General features: G+C 39.3%; 1 protein-coding gene across 1 annotated transcript in view; it reads left to right on the forward strand.

Moving 5' to 3' along the window:
- The first annotated feature begins 244 nt into the window (after positions 1-244).
- ank3b (ankyrin 3b) overlaps positions 245-17520 on the forward strand; it is a 102723-nt gene continuing 85447 nt past the window's right edge. Inside the window, 1 exon segment of the mRNA XM_046853623.1 lies at positions 245-508. Within this exon segment, the coding sequence (XP_046709579.1) occupies positions 398-508 (111 nt within the window). The 5' untranslated portion in view covers positions 245-397.

Below are 17520 nucleotides of genomic sequence, written 5' to 3' on the forward strand. Positions count from 1 at the left end.
GTGAAGGATACAAGTGCAAGACTGCCTCTTGCTGTCCCAGCTGCCTCCCTCCCTCTTTCTCTCTCTCTCTCTCTCTCTCTCTCTCTCTCTCTCTCTCAGCCTCATTCCATCCTTCACTTTCTGTCTCTGCTACCTACCGTGAGGATGGGATCAGGTAGGACCTGGAAGAAATTGATCAAGTAGAGAACAGCATGTCCTTAAAAATGCTCTCATATACATACACATACAGTCTTAAATCACCCCAACTGTGGATAGCAGGAAAAAAGATAGATTTTTGCCTCTGACAGCGAGAGAGACATCCCTCCATCACGCAGGGGTCGCCTTTCTTCTGCAAGATCTTTAATTCCGTTTTCGGACATTATTTCATTATTTCATCGTGAGGATACCCTTCTGAAGCATGGCTCACGCCGCATCCCAGCTGAAGAAGAAAGCGGATTTGGAGCTCACCGCTGCCGAGGAGGAGAAGAAGAAGAAGATCAGGAAGAGGTCTCGGGAAGGCAAGAAAAAGGTACGGACCGGGCAAGACGGCACACAGCCAGGAGGGGGGTGGACATTCCATTGTGTTGTTATGGTAGTTGCAGGCTGCAGCTCACACACAGATAGTGGTGGGCTGTCCACTTCACAGGCAGTAAAATCCTTTTGTGTGAAGGTTTTTTTTGTTGTTGTGGAGAAGATCACCTGTGAGACTGCAGTAAAGGATGCTGCAGCTTGGACTTATTTATAGGAGCAGCATGTGCTTTACACAGAAAGACCACAATATGCGATCCTTCTGTGTATTTATCTCACACTTTAATTTCCAAGTATTTCAGGAATGCCTGGCTAAATTAGTTACTACATATTGATTTTTTTCTCCAGCCTAACAAGATTAGTCCTTTTTCCCAACAGGATGTCCTTTAGGGACATTTTAAGAATATCTGCACTACATTGCCGTTATTTTTGTCCTGCTTCCTCCAGTATTGGTGTCTTATTGCAATATGTGTGCATGTTTGACGTTTTATCGATATCCCAGCGTCCTCCATGCATGCTTTATGGCTGGTGCGATAAGCTGTGAATGCTTTGGACTCCAGGGAGACACAGGCACTCCCTAGGGCTCTGTGAAAGACTCTCTCCCCCCAAAGAGTGTCCCCCTGTTCTGAACCTCCTTTCATTTCCCTAATTTCCTTTTATTCCCTCTCCCCATCCATCCTACCTGTCTTTTTTTAATCTGCCTTTCTCGACACACTGCTCTTTACTGTCCTCTTTCAACCCCAACCCCCGGTGGTGTCTCCAGCTGGTGTTTTGCTCCATCACCTCCCACCCTCTTCCAACCAGCAACGCCACCATGTGTGTCCTTCTTTTGTCAAAAAAAAAAAAAAAGATTGTTCTCTTAGAAATAGTATGTCGAAAAACCTAGATACTAGGTTCGTTTTCATGACAAGCGCCATAGGAGGAGGCTTTTATTTATTCATGCAGGCTGAGTGCATGCTCCTTGTAGAAAATACCATCGTCTCTGCAGAACCCCGCAGCCTCCACACCGCTTATATTTAGCGTGCATTTCAATGCAATACCTACTGATGCAGCGCATGTCCTCGATGAACAACCAGAGTGGATGACTAGCCCGTGCATGCTAATATCACTTCTAACCGGATGATCATTTGTATGTTACGCAATATTGACCTAAAATTTTGTACCACTACTAGATCGGATTTGAAATATTTCACGATCATGTGATGTATTTTTTATCAGTAGTGTAAAGGTTTAATGCTAACTGGCAAGGCGTTATGCAGGAATTTAGGCACTTCAATATCTGGATGGAAATAATGTCAAATGGAGGTATCCATGTTTGATGTATAATCTGCGTACTGATATCAATTCGTTTAAAAAATGTAATAAAATAGATTAGTACATCTCTATTAATTAAACTTGGTTTGAAATGAATCTGTTGCTGAGGTGAGCCCGTATTGGCGGCCATTTGAATGGACAGGAGGTTAAGTCCTTACAAAGAACACAATGTTCAGTCCTTAGCGGTCATCGCCTCACTGCCTGTCAGCCGCACTAACTCAAAGTCACCCCTGCCATATAGATCTGTGTGTTTGCACACGTGTGTTCACGTTTAGTCTAGAATACCTTGACCTGCAGTGTAAAACTGCAGCATCAGCTTTTAATGAACAGGTGTTATAACACTTGCAGCTTCCTCATCAAGGTCAAACAGCTTCCTCCATCACACCTTATCACACTCTCACACGCAGCACACTGGGAAATTTAAATAAATAAAGAAATCCCTTACCTCAGCTTTTTTTTTTCCCTGCTAACTGGTTAAGGTGATTAGCTTTAAGGATTATGTCTGATCATGACAGAGATGTTGAGTCGATTTTTCATTTCATCATTGATTGATAGTGGAACCGGAGTAGCAGTGAAACTGTATGGACATGAGTTTTGAAGAGTCTTAGGTATGAGACATTAGTAGAGAGAAGTCTGGAAGCTTCGCGAGGAGCCAAATTGGAAAAGAATAAAGGCATGGTTTGCATTTCATACTTTCTTGATGCATAATTGTACTATGTACGTCACACAGTCTGAAAAATTCTATACATTTCTATAACCTGGTCCAAAAAAAACCAAAAAAAAAAACTGTTAGACTGCAGTGGCATGGCCATGTGATTAATCAGTGTGTGTAGCCTGTGAAGGTGAGGGTCTTATGGGCTTCGACTGTGACAGACATATGCTTCATGGCTTCACTGAATATGTCTTTGTGTCCACAGCAGCCTGGGATACAGCTGTTGCTATTTTATTTTGTGTGTGTGTGTGTGTGTGTGTGTGTGTGTGTGTGTGTGTGTGTGTGTGTGTGTGGTGACTGTCCCACAACAAGAAATCTATACTTTGTTGTCTGCTATTCTAAGCACTTGGCAGCTCTGCCTTTACGTTCTTTTGTACAAATGAAAACAAACAGACTTAGCACTCTGTGTGTGTGTGTGTGTGTGTGTGTGTGTGTGTGTGTGTGTGTGTGTGTGTGTGTGTGTGTGTGTGTATTTCTGTGTGTTGTCTATTACACATATATTATTAAATTACCTAATTGTCGGTCATTATTTCAGAGCTGGGACTCCTTTTCATGTTTTTAAAGCTTTCGCTGGTTTCTAAGACATCAGAAATATTATAACAGTCTACTTTATGTAAGTTAAAATATGTGTGTACATTTTTTGAGAATTAAAGGTTTCAAGATCAATCCTAGCAATGCCAGAGATCCACATGAACAAAGATCACAGCTGCTACATTGTAAATTGACTTGAGGGCTGGCAGATACATGCAAATGGAAATAGAGAATGAAGAAGAGAGAAATATAAAGAGATGAAGAATGAAGAAAAGAATCAAAAGAGGTTAAAAAAAGAGAAAGGGAAAAGTCGGTGAAAAGCAAGAGGCTGATTAGCTGACACACAAAAAAAAGCAGAGAAAGATGCTGAAATATGAAGGCAAGGGGGGTATGAAAAGAAAGAAAAGACCATAACGAGACAGTCATAGGTAGAACGATAGAGAATGAGAAAGGAAAAGTAGAAAGAGCGAGGCTGAGAAAAGAGAGATGCTGGGACAAGGAGGTTTGAAAATAGAGACAGAGATATACCATAGCAACAGAAAGGGAAATATAGAGAAAGAAAAATAAGAAAAAACAGAATGATGGATAAATCAGGGATAGAAAAGATGGCTTGAGAGAGCAATAACATTGAATGGAAACAAGAAAGGAGAGGGGAGGAAAGCGATAACAAAAAAAACTAAGAAAAGGGGGACTAAGATAGATAGAATGGGAGAAAGAATAAAAGGAGGTCACCAGAGAGAGAGGCAAAAAATTGAGTGAAAATATGGAAATTGAGAAATGGAAGGCAAAAAAAAGCAAGAGATAGAGGAGCAGATAGAAAGTCTGTGTGTGAGAGAAAGAGAGAGAGATAGAGAAAGAGAGAGAAATGGGGGGATGAGTGGGCTGATGGTGGAAAATTGAACCCCTGCTGTTAATTAATTTTTTGCTGCGTTTCATCTACATTCCTGCCCCCATCACTTCACCCCTCCTCCTGCTTCTCTTCCCGCTCTCCCTCGCTCTCTCCATCATCTCCTCATCCTCTTCGCACGTGGTCAAATTCGAGTGCACCATTGTTCCCTGCCACACTTCTCCCCCTCGCAGGCCCTAAATCCTCACACCGGCAGCTTCACCCCCAACCGTCCGCCGAGCAAACACACCAGACAACTGCATTAATCCTCCGTCACTTAGCTTCCATTTCTGCAGTTCCTCACCACCACCTCCATTGTTCCTCAGGCAATTTCTCCATCTTTTCCTCTTCCATGGCTCCTCCTTCTCTCCTTCTCTCCCTCTTTCCCTCCACACTGGGACCTGCTATTCTGATTAATTCCCAAATGAAATCCATTCATTTTATTCTCGGCAGATCGGGATCTCCTTTATCCGCTTTCAGAAGGGACGTCTCATTACCATAATGTTGCTTTTATGGCAGCACTCGTTATCTCATCTGAGTAAATATTTTATAGGATTCATGTATATTTTATATAAATAATAGATCACGATTGCTCTCTCTTCAATGCTGATATTTTATTAAATATTCCAAATATAATGGTTATAATTTCATTTAAGCCCATTTAAGATGTAGATGCAATTACAGGCATTTAGTGTGCGTTTTATTTAGAACAGCACAAGAATGTTCAAGAATGGTCCGAGCAGGAGTGCACAGATAGACATCTTTAAAACAGTATAATCAAACCAGAACATAAAAACAATGTAAAATAGACATAATTAATCGAAGGAACAGACTCATCAGGGCACACAGAGACAACCTGACCAAAGACTTAACACAGAACAGGTGAACACAGTAGGATAAACAAATGGGGAGTCTGTAAATAAAATCTCAAGACTTGAACTCAAAACAATATGACATGAAAGTAGAACCTATGGCACTGGGAAAATGCTGGGAATTTGTGTAGTCTATTGTACTATTGTCTATTTGACAAAAGTAATATGAATTTTATCAACGACCTGGTAGTATTTTGCAACCCATTTCAACGTTAAGTATATAGTTTTAACGGCATATACCATATTGTTTTATTTCTTATTTCCATTTAAATATATAGACAATTTGACTGTATATTTTGTAAGAATGTATAGATTCATATTATAAACAAAAGTTTGTACCGATTCCAGCTTTAGGTCTTGCTATACTATTAGGAAATAGTATGGAACATTTTTATGGATTTTTTTTTTTTGCAGCAGCAGCAGCAGCAGGTGGTGGTGATAAAATCAATTTCACAACCACAATCATATCATTGTTTACAAGAGAAAAGCTTCAGAGCCAGCCAAAGAGTTGACGGTAATCGCCTGCCTCCTGAAACCAAACCTCACTTCCCCAACCTCTCTCTGTTTCCACAGTCTCCATCCTCGCAGTCTCGTCCCTTTAGATGAAGCACAGGGCTTCTTCTCAATAATGCACTTCTCTTCATGAGAAAAATATTTTTTGTATAAACATTCCAAACGAAAAGCGCAACAAGAGTTTAGGACATGATGTGCCTTTAATGTTTGTAGCTATGAAAATTAAAAGCCGTGACAGAAACCAATGTTGACAACTAGCTCCTGAGCTACCTCAGGGGATTTTTTTAGCTAGCTAGCTAGGTTAGCTAGGTTTCCCTTCAACATCAGAATGAAAATCTGGTACTGCTTTTATCAAATTGGGACATTTTCATAAATGTTTATCAATTTATAAGCAAATCCTGTGGCAAATGTGCTCAGACTTTTCTTTAGTTCCCCATCTAGTGCTTGATTAGTTACTGTTACTAAAAAACACGTGATTCGATTTTGTTCAGTCATATACAACAATACATGATTATAAAAATGTATGTAGAAACTTTATGTAGAAAAACAAAAACGTGAAAGTAGAGATTATAAGCGTAAAAAACTTACAGACTGCCTCAATTTAGGTACATTGTAATACATATGTCAGAATGAGCTAATTGAAAAAACGTCTTGAATATCGTAGAGGTAGTTATGTAATATTTGTCTAAAACCAGGTGAATAATCTTTTTGTTTAGCCGAGTAGTAGCAGGATATCAAGGACTATTTTAGACCAAAAGTGTATGTGACTGGGATTAACATTTAAACAATAGAATTACTTGATGTTTTGATTTATAATGTCTGTAACAAGCAAAGTTGTACTTGACCACTGTTACACTTATGCATTTAAACTGAAATTGCATTTACATTACAAGAAGGAAAAGAGTATAAAATCTCTGAATTGGAATTGTCCAGGTTTCTTTTTGACTCTTCTTGTCCCAAAGTACTTTTTTCACCACTAAGCTATAACACATTTCCTCTTCATTAAGGTTTTGAGGTCATTTTATCTTACCTATAAAGTAGCTACAGATTACATAGTTGACAAGCTATTTGTCACTTGCTGGTGTAGAGTGAATAGGATACGAGGTGAAGATAGTGTGGTATATTATTTATATAAAATCAAATATTTGTTTAGTAACAATGAAGAACTATTCCATGTAGCGCATGTAGTTGGAAGACTTGGGAATGAATGTTCTTTCGAGTTTAAAGAGTTTATTTATATTTACAAAGCTTCCATTCTGCTTTGCTAGCAAATCTTAGTTTACTGAGGAAACTACAAACCATATTTCTGAGTCTAACTGGATGGTGTAAATCCTATAGGAGGACATATTATCTCTGCAGGGGTTTTACACAGGTGATGCTGCTTAGCAAGATTGGTTAATGGGACAGATGACAGAGAATAAGTGAGAGAGATAGAAAGAGAGAGAGAGAGAGAGAGAGAGAGAGGGTAAAATGAGAAGTAAGGATTACAAAGCCACACTAAGTATTTGCCTCTATTTCAACACTTAAGCATAAACATGACACCCCCATCAAGGCCCTTCAGAAAGCTCTGATTAGCACAAATGAGCGGTTGTCTTTGTTCTTGGTTAGTTCTTGCACACACACACACACACACACACACACACACACACACACACACATACAAACAATGATTACGGCTTTATCCAAAGCTACCACACTAACTACACAATATATACTCTTTTCCTCATACACAAAGTAATAATAAGTACAATGCTTTGAGGTTTGGGGTGAAGGACATATTGTTGCTATGGCAACTCTGTCCCTTCCTATTGTGACAGACAGATAAATTCCTGTTATTTGTTCTTGGGTCTATTAAACAGAACGCAATCAAGGCATTAACTATCCAACACTGTCATTCTTTCTTTTTATTATTATTTATTAAGTTATTAGCACTCTCTCCCTCCAACATCAAAAACAGCAATTTATGGAATGTCTTTGGTAGAAAGGTGTATTTTGCTTTAGTACAGTTCCAGGAACTTGTAAAATCCACTGAATGCTGTTCTGGTGGCTTGCAGAGGCCCGATAACCTAATACACAGGACACTATAAAACATTGTGCAATTAAGAAAACCTTTGAAACATGAAATGTGAAACATTATAACTTTTCTATCTATTTATATTTAAGTTTATTGTTTAAAAAAAAAACAGTTACTTCCTGTTATCACTTACGTTAAAGCACATGCTGTTTTTTTTTTTTGTCATGTTACCAAGAAATGGCAAAATATCAATGATATAAATATCTCTGTGTATGATTAATTATTATAGGAACAATAATGTGTCAGAAACAAGCGTATTAATTCGAACCTTTGAGTTTATTTCATTGCACATATCAATTTGCATTAGTATGCATTTCAGGGGTTAACAACAGGTAAAGATGCATCATGTTTAGCTTTAAACAATTTTTTTGCAGCCTGCACTGTTTTTATGGTTTGGAAAACACATGATGCATGACTGTATTAGGTCTGTATTATTAATAAGAGTGCTGCATGTGGCTCAATAGTAGCAAAATGCAAAAGGATGCGGTTTGTTGTGTGGGTCTGGCGCTGCATCACTGATGTGATTCAGTGTCTGCAGTGAAGGGGAGGGGCAGTGGTCACTGTCTTGGTGGGCTTTGGACGTAACTCATCCTGATGTTTGCGGCGTGAGAGAGTTATTGATCTCTTGCATGTCTCTGTCTTTCTTGGGCGTTTTCTGCAATGACCACAGAAGAGAGAGAAAGAGAAAGAGAGAAAGACGGTGGCCTAATTTATTCGCCCTGTTCTATTCTTCATCAGCAGTCAGAGTGAGCTGAAGAAGCATGTGCTACTCTACAGTAGCGTCTTCATTAACTTCTGCTGATAAGCTGAGACTCTCCGCCACTGTAAGGATCTACTGTAATCAGATCCTCCGCTGTCCATTATTCCATCTTGTCCTGTATAATGGCTCTCTCATAGACAGAATGTCGTCTGACCCTCCTGCTACTCATCCCTGACTTCCTGTTCCAAAAGCACTTTACAGACAGTTTGTGGACACGACCATAAGATTCATATGTGCTTTAGTCCCAATTTACTGTTATAATAAACTCCACTCTTTTGGGAAGAAAAATGTTCTAGATTGTTCACACTTCTAGATTTTGAAGTGGGATTGTGGAGTTTTGTGCTCATTCAGCCACAAGGGCGTTAGTAAAGTTATCCCTAAAGGTGTTCAGTAGGGTTGAGGTCTGAGCTCTATAGCAGAAGATCTTCCAAACCAACCCATGTAAAGGATATCTACATGAAGCATATATTGTGTAGCACTGTCATGCTGGAAAAGGTTTTGTATCTCCTAGTTCATTGAAGGGAAGATTTAATGCTACAGTATTTTGTGGTAACAGGAAGAATCAAATATGTCTTATGAAAGGAGTCCCCGGTGTCAATTTCAGTGGTAAAACAGTTTTTCTGCTACAGAAAGTCTTCAGGCTGGAGCTGTTATTAACGGGTTCAAATCAACCGTGAAATCGTGTGGTGACAGAGATGAGAATTAACGAAGTACAAATACTTAAGTAGATTTTTTTGGTTTCAGTACTTTACTATTTATTTTTTCGGACAACTTTTTACTTTCCCTCATTAAATTTTTTGCACGAATATCTGTACTTTCTACTTCTTACATTTTCAGGCTTTTTACTTTAGTTTTAATTTATTTGGGGACATGATCAATATTTTTTCTTCTCATTGCGCCTTTTTTTAGCCCACCAACCTATTTCTTGTCATTGCGTGGCTTTTTCAATCTAAAGCTGGTGTATAATTTCCTGGTTATCATGCACCACAGACGTAAGCTAGCCTGTAAAGCTAACAACAAGCAAGACAGAAGGGAACAAGAAGAGGCTGACTGAGAACATGACTGAGAACAGAGACATTTCTGATCACCTAATCATCATCATCTTTTCTCTGCTTGTGTTCTATATGGTGGTTGTTCAGCCTGAATACATTCATTAAGTAACATCATTTTAAAATTATTTTGTATTAATATATAAATATGATGTGAGGTCCAGTTACCGGCATGACACCAAAACAGGTTGTTGTATTGGTAATTTTCCACGTCAGAACTTTTTACTTTAATTTGAGTGCAAAAGTGTAGTCAGAACTTTTACCAAAGTAATTTATAACATGAGCATATAATTGAGTGAAGGATGTGTGTACTTTTGCCACCTCTGTGTGGTGAGGACAGTGGCAACCAGAATAAACAACAATTTAAACAAGGCCTGTAATTACACTCTGCTGGTTCCTTTGCTGGCATGCTGGTAAATAAAAACAAATAATTAGGAATTACTTATAGGTTGTAGGGCATGGGAATTTTGAATTAAAAAAACAACAGTAACATAACATCCCCCTAGACTTAACCAACAATTTATCCATTTCTGTACATTGCATCATACTGTACAGGCAAAAATGAACAGGACTGTACTGATGCAGATATATAGTGTTCTATTTGTTTTTATTTCCAAAACCAGTTGAATAGTGGCAAATTAGATAATGGATCATCTTAATTTTTTCTCCAAACAACTAACCTTAAGGGATAACTATTTATGCCTCAGTACATTTAGGAGAGAGGGTTTGTTTAATAGATATTTCACATTAAATGAAGATAGCACAGGTTTATTTATGGGAATGGAGTCCAGATAGGTTTGGTGTTTTAGGACTAGTTCTTCTATGCTGCTGCTGCTGCTGCTGCTGCTGCTGAACGACTCTGGAGACAGCTTGCTTAAGCATGTTCAAGCATAGGGCTGTTAAAAACAATGCTGCTGCTCCAAAAGAAGGAGTAACAGTACCCCACCTCCAGTGCAGATATATACAGGTGGGGCAAGGGATTGAAAAACTGGAATGGAAATATGCGTAGTCTGCACGGAAATGTTGCCTGACCCATCAGTTGACAGACCATCATCTACCAAGAAAGTTCCCTCCCCCTCCTCTACCTGCAGCTTCTGTCCTCTTACTGACATTGATTGCTAAAGAAAGAATGACCTTATGCTCTCAGGTTCCTGCATTTTATAGCTACCTTTCCTGCAGTCATTCTCCTTTGAGAAATTCACTGGAAGCAGCCTTAAGTATTGGAAATTAGATTGAAGCCTTGACTGAAATTGAGGGAAAAAATAGTCTAAAAGTCTAATAGTGCAAATAAATGATTGTACACAAGTGATAAAATGAAAGTCATAAAATGTGTGTGTCATATGGAATTGATATAGACCGAACCGGAGAACTAATTCAGTAGTAGAGTTGAAATAGATACTAATTACAATCCTGTTAAATTAATAGCACAAAACCTTCCAAAATGCCCTCTGGACATATTTAAGGTTTGTGACAAAGCCCTACCATGGCCTTATTCTTTGGTGTGATGATGATATTTGATTTGGAATATCAGTTTTTAAAGATTTTGCTCCACGTTAATCTATGTTGCAAGCTTGTTTGTGTAGCTGTGAGAGGTGCCAGGGTCTCTGATTGGCTCCAGAGGGGTGCAACTGAACCATGAAAGGTCCATCTGTGAGCAAACATGCACACTGGTTTTGTCACACCATTTATCACGCTCACGCGCAAATGAATCAGCTTTATGGTTTGTATTCGATAAACAAGCCGTGTTCACTGCATCTGAAATCTGCCTTAAATCACCAAAGTCAAAGCAGATGCTGTTTTTGTAACTTGTTTCCACATTATAAACAGCTCTATAGTTTATTCAAATGCAGACACTGTAAAAACCATGCGTACAGTATTTTAGCCTACAAAAGATGTCATTTTTTTTGGGTCACACTGTACCTAGATGAGACAGAATCAGTGCAAAAGATGTCAGATTTCCTTATCAGTACGAAAAAAGATCTGTGTGTATGTTGGCCTACCTCAGGCATGCTAATACGCCTTAATGTGAATAGAAGTGACGAGCTGTAGGTGCAAAATGCTGACTTTGCAAGATGCTGACTGTGAAAATGCATCTGTTGAAATTAATTACTTCCAAGCTACTTTATTATGACGGCTGTGTTTTTAATACCGTTCTCGTCTTACCTATGAATCAATTCTGACCACTCTTGCCCGTTCTAGAAAGAATTATGTCCAGTCCTGCCAATCTCCTGATGGAATTCTGACCATTCTTTACAGCTCCGCAAGAAAATGTGACCATTCATACCCACCAATAAAGCCAACCCGAGAAATCCTGATTTCTCCTGATGGAATTCTGACCAACATTGCCACTCCTGATGGAATTCTGACCATTCTTGTAGGGATTTTGACCACTCTTCTCAGCACTTAAAGGAATTCCAAACCATTCTCAACCATTTCTTAAGTCAACCTGACAATCTTGCTTTCTAATCATAAAATTCTGACCAGATTTCCCTACTCCCAAAGGAATTCTGTACAATTCCACCAGCTCCTTAAGCCAATCTTACACATTATGCTTGCTCCTGATGGAATTCCGACAAATCCCACCAGTTCCTGACTGAGAGTTCTAACCAATTTCGCACACTCCATTCAGCTACTGAGGTAATTCTGTCCAATCCTAAAAGACTTCTGACCAATCCTGATAGACTTCTGTCCAATCTTGCCAGATTGTCAGATGGAAATCCGACAATTCTTGCAAGCTCCTAAAAGAATTCCAACCATTCAATTAGCTACTGACAGAATTCTGACTAATCCTGCTTCCTCCTGTGCTCCTGTGACCAATTTTCTCTGCTCCTATAGTTATTGTTTGTACCTTACAGTTATATTTTTTATTTTTACATCTGACTAAAAACCTTTCAATCTTGTTACTTTCTTGTTGTGCCCTTTAGAATCTCAGTATCAATGTACACCTCTTTGTGCATGTTACATCTAATTAAAAACGTAGAAATATATATATACAAGCTGAAGCAATCTGGACCACTGGTCTGGTGGTTTGTAAATTAACTTGAAATATGGGCACCATTTTTTCCCAGTAAAGCTGGCTGTATGACATTCTTTGTTACGGTACACCATACAAGGCATATTTGAGCCTTATTAAAGATTAATGTTAATAGTTTTGTGTTTCATGTTGTAATGTGAGCTAATACTGGTTGGGCCATGCTCATTAATCTATTGTGGTACTGATGGGAGTCTTCTGGAGTCTCCTCAGCTAATGCTAATGAGCTTTTAGGCCCCCGAAAGTCTAAAAGATTCTTGTACCCAACACCACAGACCAATCGAGACAGCAGTAAAAAAAAATCAACCTTATTTATATAACAGTGTAAAGTGAGTGGTGGTATTATGCAAAGCTATTTACATGCCACTGCAAGAAAGATCTGAAAGAACTATGGTCACTGAATGTATGCCTTCAGTTACTGTAAATCAATTGTATCTGTGTTTACAAAAGTTACACTGAGGCCCTGATTCACTACACCCTTTCTGGGATGTGTAAGAAATAGTTTGGTCATGCAAAATTTACTGACCAGGTCTACTGATGGCTGTGACTGTCATTTGAACAAAATACCACAGCTGTAAAAGTCACTTTGGGAACAGTGATAGCTTGGAAAGTATTACATCTGGAGACCATGTATTCAATTTGCAGACACCTGATTCCGTCGATTAAACACCTTTTTCTATTTATGAAGACTGAATAATTAGTAAGCACTTTTAAAATTATGTGTGTCTCAAAACAGTCCTTTTAAGAGATAAAAAGGAAATATATAAGAGATATCTGTTACTATTGCAGTAAAGCTGGTGTCATAATACATATTTGCCATACATTCTCATTTTCAATGTCACATTGTCACAGTTTATTTACATTTATCTTATTGTTTACTTATGTCCACAGGTATATGTCTTTACATCCTCATTATTCTGCAGTGTGTCTCTCTGCCTGTGATCTCATTATACTAGAGTTTGTTTTTAGTTTTACCTTCTGAGATTCAAACCCATTGTGGCTATTGTGAAAAACCCAAGCAACAAAAACCCATTTGCATATCTGTGTAATACATGTGACATTTCCTACAATTCTTTGTAAATGACATAAATGCAACACCATTTGGGATCTTAGAAAATTTTGATGGAACTCTATGATATAAGGTGATGAGTTCCAGCATGGTCTGGAGCTACCTAAACCCATTCACACTATATTCTAATGCTCTCTGACAGCAAGAGACTGACTGCTATGAATAAGTTAGAGTCATTCAAGTCCTCTACAGCAAGGTCACCTCCGAATTCAGAATTCTGAATATGACGGAATTGATGGGTATAAATCATAAAGAAAACCTTATGGGAAAATTATAGAATTTCAGCAAAGTTTATGAGAAATTTGGGAGAGGTTTTTTATATTATAAAATTTTTGGCAATCTCTTGAGATTTTTTTTTGCAGATGGATATACAGGAAGCTGCAGCGATTTTTTTTTATAAAAATCTTGATTGACTCACTTCTGATTCACTCCTGAAGAAATTCTGACCAATCCTGTTAGCTTCTAATGGAATTGTAACCACTACTTTCAGCTGCTGATGGAATTCTGACCAATCCTATCAGTTTCTGTTGGAATTATGACCAATCCTGCTACTGTACTCTCAAACAATTTTAAATGCTCTCATGATTATTATTGTTTTGTACCTGACAGTAATTTATTTCTCTTTTCAAAATTTTTTGTCCCAATTGTGAAAATAGAAAAAATCTCTTATTTGAAACCATTACGATTCCTAATTAATTTTAAAAAAGTCATTCAGACTGAGATTTGAGAACAAGCAAATGTACTTTTCTCCAACCAAAACCACCTTGCAGATGTGATCATTGCAGACTGACACTGGCAAGAAGAATGACATGTTTCAGCTACATTATTTATAAATCTACTGCAAACAATGTTTGACCGTGATTGCTATTTTACTTCTCAGATATATTTTCACATACAGCATGCTTGCTTGTAATGTTTTAACATTAGTGTGTTGTTTGTATGTGACTACATGTGCACCGATTTGTGTGAGTTCCTCTGGAGGGCTGCCTACTGCTCTTCTCCAGATGTTCTCTTTGACCGTGTCTGTATGGCAGACATTTGCATCACGAGAGGCTTTAACCAGAGTTCACAGCACCTGGATTCTCCAGCTCGCACATGCGGCCATTTTGCAACAAGTGCAGAGGGAAAACAGCATTCAGGGAACATACAAGTGTACGATTTGCTTACTTTTTTAGTATTAATTCGTAGTATTAATTCGTTCTTGAAAATTGCTCGTGTGTCCATTTGCTCGTAAGTTTGAACTAATTTTCCCCATAGGAATGAATGTAAAAGTGATTTAATCCGTTCCGAGATGTCATCCGATCGCTTATTTCTGCATTTAAAAACTATTTGTAGCCTATTTTTAAAAACAAATACACCGCAAATTACCATAATATAAACATAATTTAACACTTACTCATGTGAAAATGGTTGATTGCGAGTGTAAGACGCGCACCATGCTCGTAAACTCCTCGGTTTCCATGGTAATTCTATTTACTTTCGTTTTCATAGCACCATCACTGATTTTCTTGGGAGACATTTTTTAAGATTTCTAGTGAAATAAAAGTATAAAACTAAAAACAGTTACTGTGGGAGAGCGTATGAATACAGGAGCCACTTTTATTTGTTTTTTTTTTGTGTTGGTCTACTTAGTGCCCCACGCGCACGCACGCACGCACGCACACACACACACACACACACACACACACACACACGCTCTCCTCCTTAAATGCACCCTCCGATCACTTGAAAAAAGAAAACAATCATTAGGTCACATTAACTTCAGGTGAGGCAATCCCCTGCCTATCTGCTCCCGGACCCGCCCTCCATTCACAAACCGCCACTCGGCCACGCCCCCGCGGCCACAGTTACGGGGAACCGGCAGCGTGGGTTTGCTCGTGCCTTCGAAATTTGCTCGTGAAACAGGGTAAAATTTTGCGAGCGAGTTTGCTCGTATCTCCGTTTGCTCGTACTGTAGGTTGCTCGTACAACGGGGTTCCACTGTACTTGAATTGGTAGACCATCAGTCTTCATGATTGTGCTTGCCTGCAATCTTAGTTCTATTAGCATATAACTGCTCTTCAAGAGCAACACGAAAACACCACACTACTTGCTGTTAACTCAAAGACTAGCCAATCACACACGTACATGTCTTTTCAGGAAGTCCATAGTTCTCATGCACAGGAAAGGACGCGTCAGTTTTGCTCTCTTTTCGGTGATTTAATCAGTGTGGCGTCATTGCTCTGTTAATTGGTCACAATTAGGTTGTATAATGCGGGAGCAGTGTATTGATTTGACTTGGGCACCAGAGGGAGTGAGTGCTGGAGGCTGCTCAATCTTCACCTCTGTGTTCAGCACTCTTGCACATTGTTCCTGAAAATTCCAAAGAGACATAAGACTCAGACTCTGGTGTATTGATCTGGCTTGGAGCTAAGATTTATGCTGTGGCTAAATGTTTAGTTTCCTGCATAAGCATAGTAATTGACCAGGTAATTTTACTTCTTATCGATTTGACTGACTGAAGAATACACTGTATTTTTTTGGATTAACTGAAACCTTCCTTGGAACTGATACACACTACATACAATCTTCTTCTTCTTTCGGCTGCTCTTGTTAGTCTCCATACTACTCTGTCCTCTACATCTGCCTCTTTTAAACCGACTACCCGTATGTCTTTCCTCACCACATCCATAAACATCCTCCTTGTTCCTTCTCTTTACCTCCTTCCTGGTGGCTCCATCCTCAACATTCTTCTATCGATATACCCCATGTCCCACCTCTGCACATGTCCAAACCATCTCAATCGGGCCTCTCTCACTTTGTCCCCAAAACGTCCTACGTGTGCTCTTCCTCTAATAAACTAATTTCTAATCTTGTCCATCCTTGTCACTCCCAACGAAAATCTCAACATTTTCCACTATGCCACCTCCAGCTCCACCTCCTGTCTTATAGTCAATGCTACTGTCTCTAAACCATACAACATAGCAGGTCTCACCACGGTCCTATAAACTTTCCCTTTTACTTTTGCAGAGGTAGCTCAGGGCCGATCCTTGAGGCAGTCCCACCTTTACTTGAACCAGTCTGTTGTTCCAACTGCACACTTCACTGCTGTCACACTGTCCTAATACATGTCCTGCACCACCCTCACATACTTCTCTGACAAACTAGAATTTCTCATACAATACCTCTTCCAAACATCACCTCTTCTCTCAGCCTGTCTTCCAATACTCTTTCCCATAACTTCATGGTGTGACTGATCAACTTTATTCCCCTGTAGTTAAGAAGGTCTGCACTTATTCTTAACAACTATCCCTTATTCTTAACAATTGGTAGCAGCACACACCTTCTACATTTCCTCTGCCTGGCCAATCGGTACAAATCCTCTTCTCCTTCCTTAGTGTCCAACTTCACATACAGCTCCTCATATGCCTTTTCCTTGGCTTTCGCCACATCTCTCTTCACCTGCTGCAGCATCTCCTTGTACTCCTGCCTACTTTTCTCATCTCTCTGCTGATCCCAATTCTGTTTAGCCAACCTCTTTCTCCTTATGCTCTCCTGCACTTCCTCATTCCACCACCACGTCTCTTTGTCTTCCTTTCTATTTCCAGATGTCAAACTAAGTACCTTCTGCAGTAGTTGCCCAATTATCCAGCACCTCTTCACCACCACTGAGCCCCTGTCTGACTTCTTCCCTGAACCTCACACTACAGTCTTCCTCCTTCAGGTAGCTACACTGTCCCCTGCCAACACCTTACAGTCTCCAATCTCTTTCAGGTTGCATCTCCTGCATAGAATGTAGTCCACCTGTGTGCACCCTTAACCACTCTTATAGGTCACCCTATGCTCCTTCTTCTTCTTAAAATAAGTATTTACCATTGACATTTCTATACTTTTGGCAAAATCTACCACCATCTGCCCTTCCACATTCCTCTCCCTAAGACCATACCTACCCATAACCTCTTTATCACCTCTGTTCCCTTCACCTACATGGCCATTGAAATCTGCCCCAATCACCAATCGTTAATTTCTCGTTTCACTCTCCACTACTTCATCTAACTCACTTCAGAATTTCTCCTTCTTTATCTCACAGCAAACTTGAGGAGCATAGGCACTGATGACATTTATCATCACCTCTTCAACTTCAAGCTTCACATTTATCACTCTATCAAAAACTCTCTTCACCTCCACTACACTCTTACTGTACTCCTCCTTCAGAATCCCCC

This window comes from Silurus meridionalis, chromosome 7, assembly GCF_014805685.1.
Source record: "Silurus meridionalis isolate SWU-2019-XX chromosome 7, ASM1480568v1, whole genome shotgun sequence".
In the NCBI taxonomy this organism is placed as follows: domain Eukaryota; kingdom Metazoa; phylum Chordata; class Actinopteri; order Siluriformes; family Siluridae; genus Silurus; species Silurus meridionalis.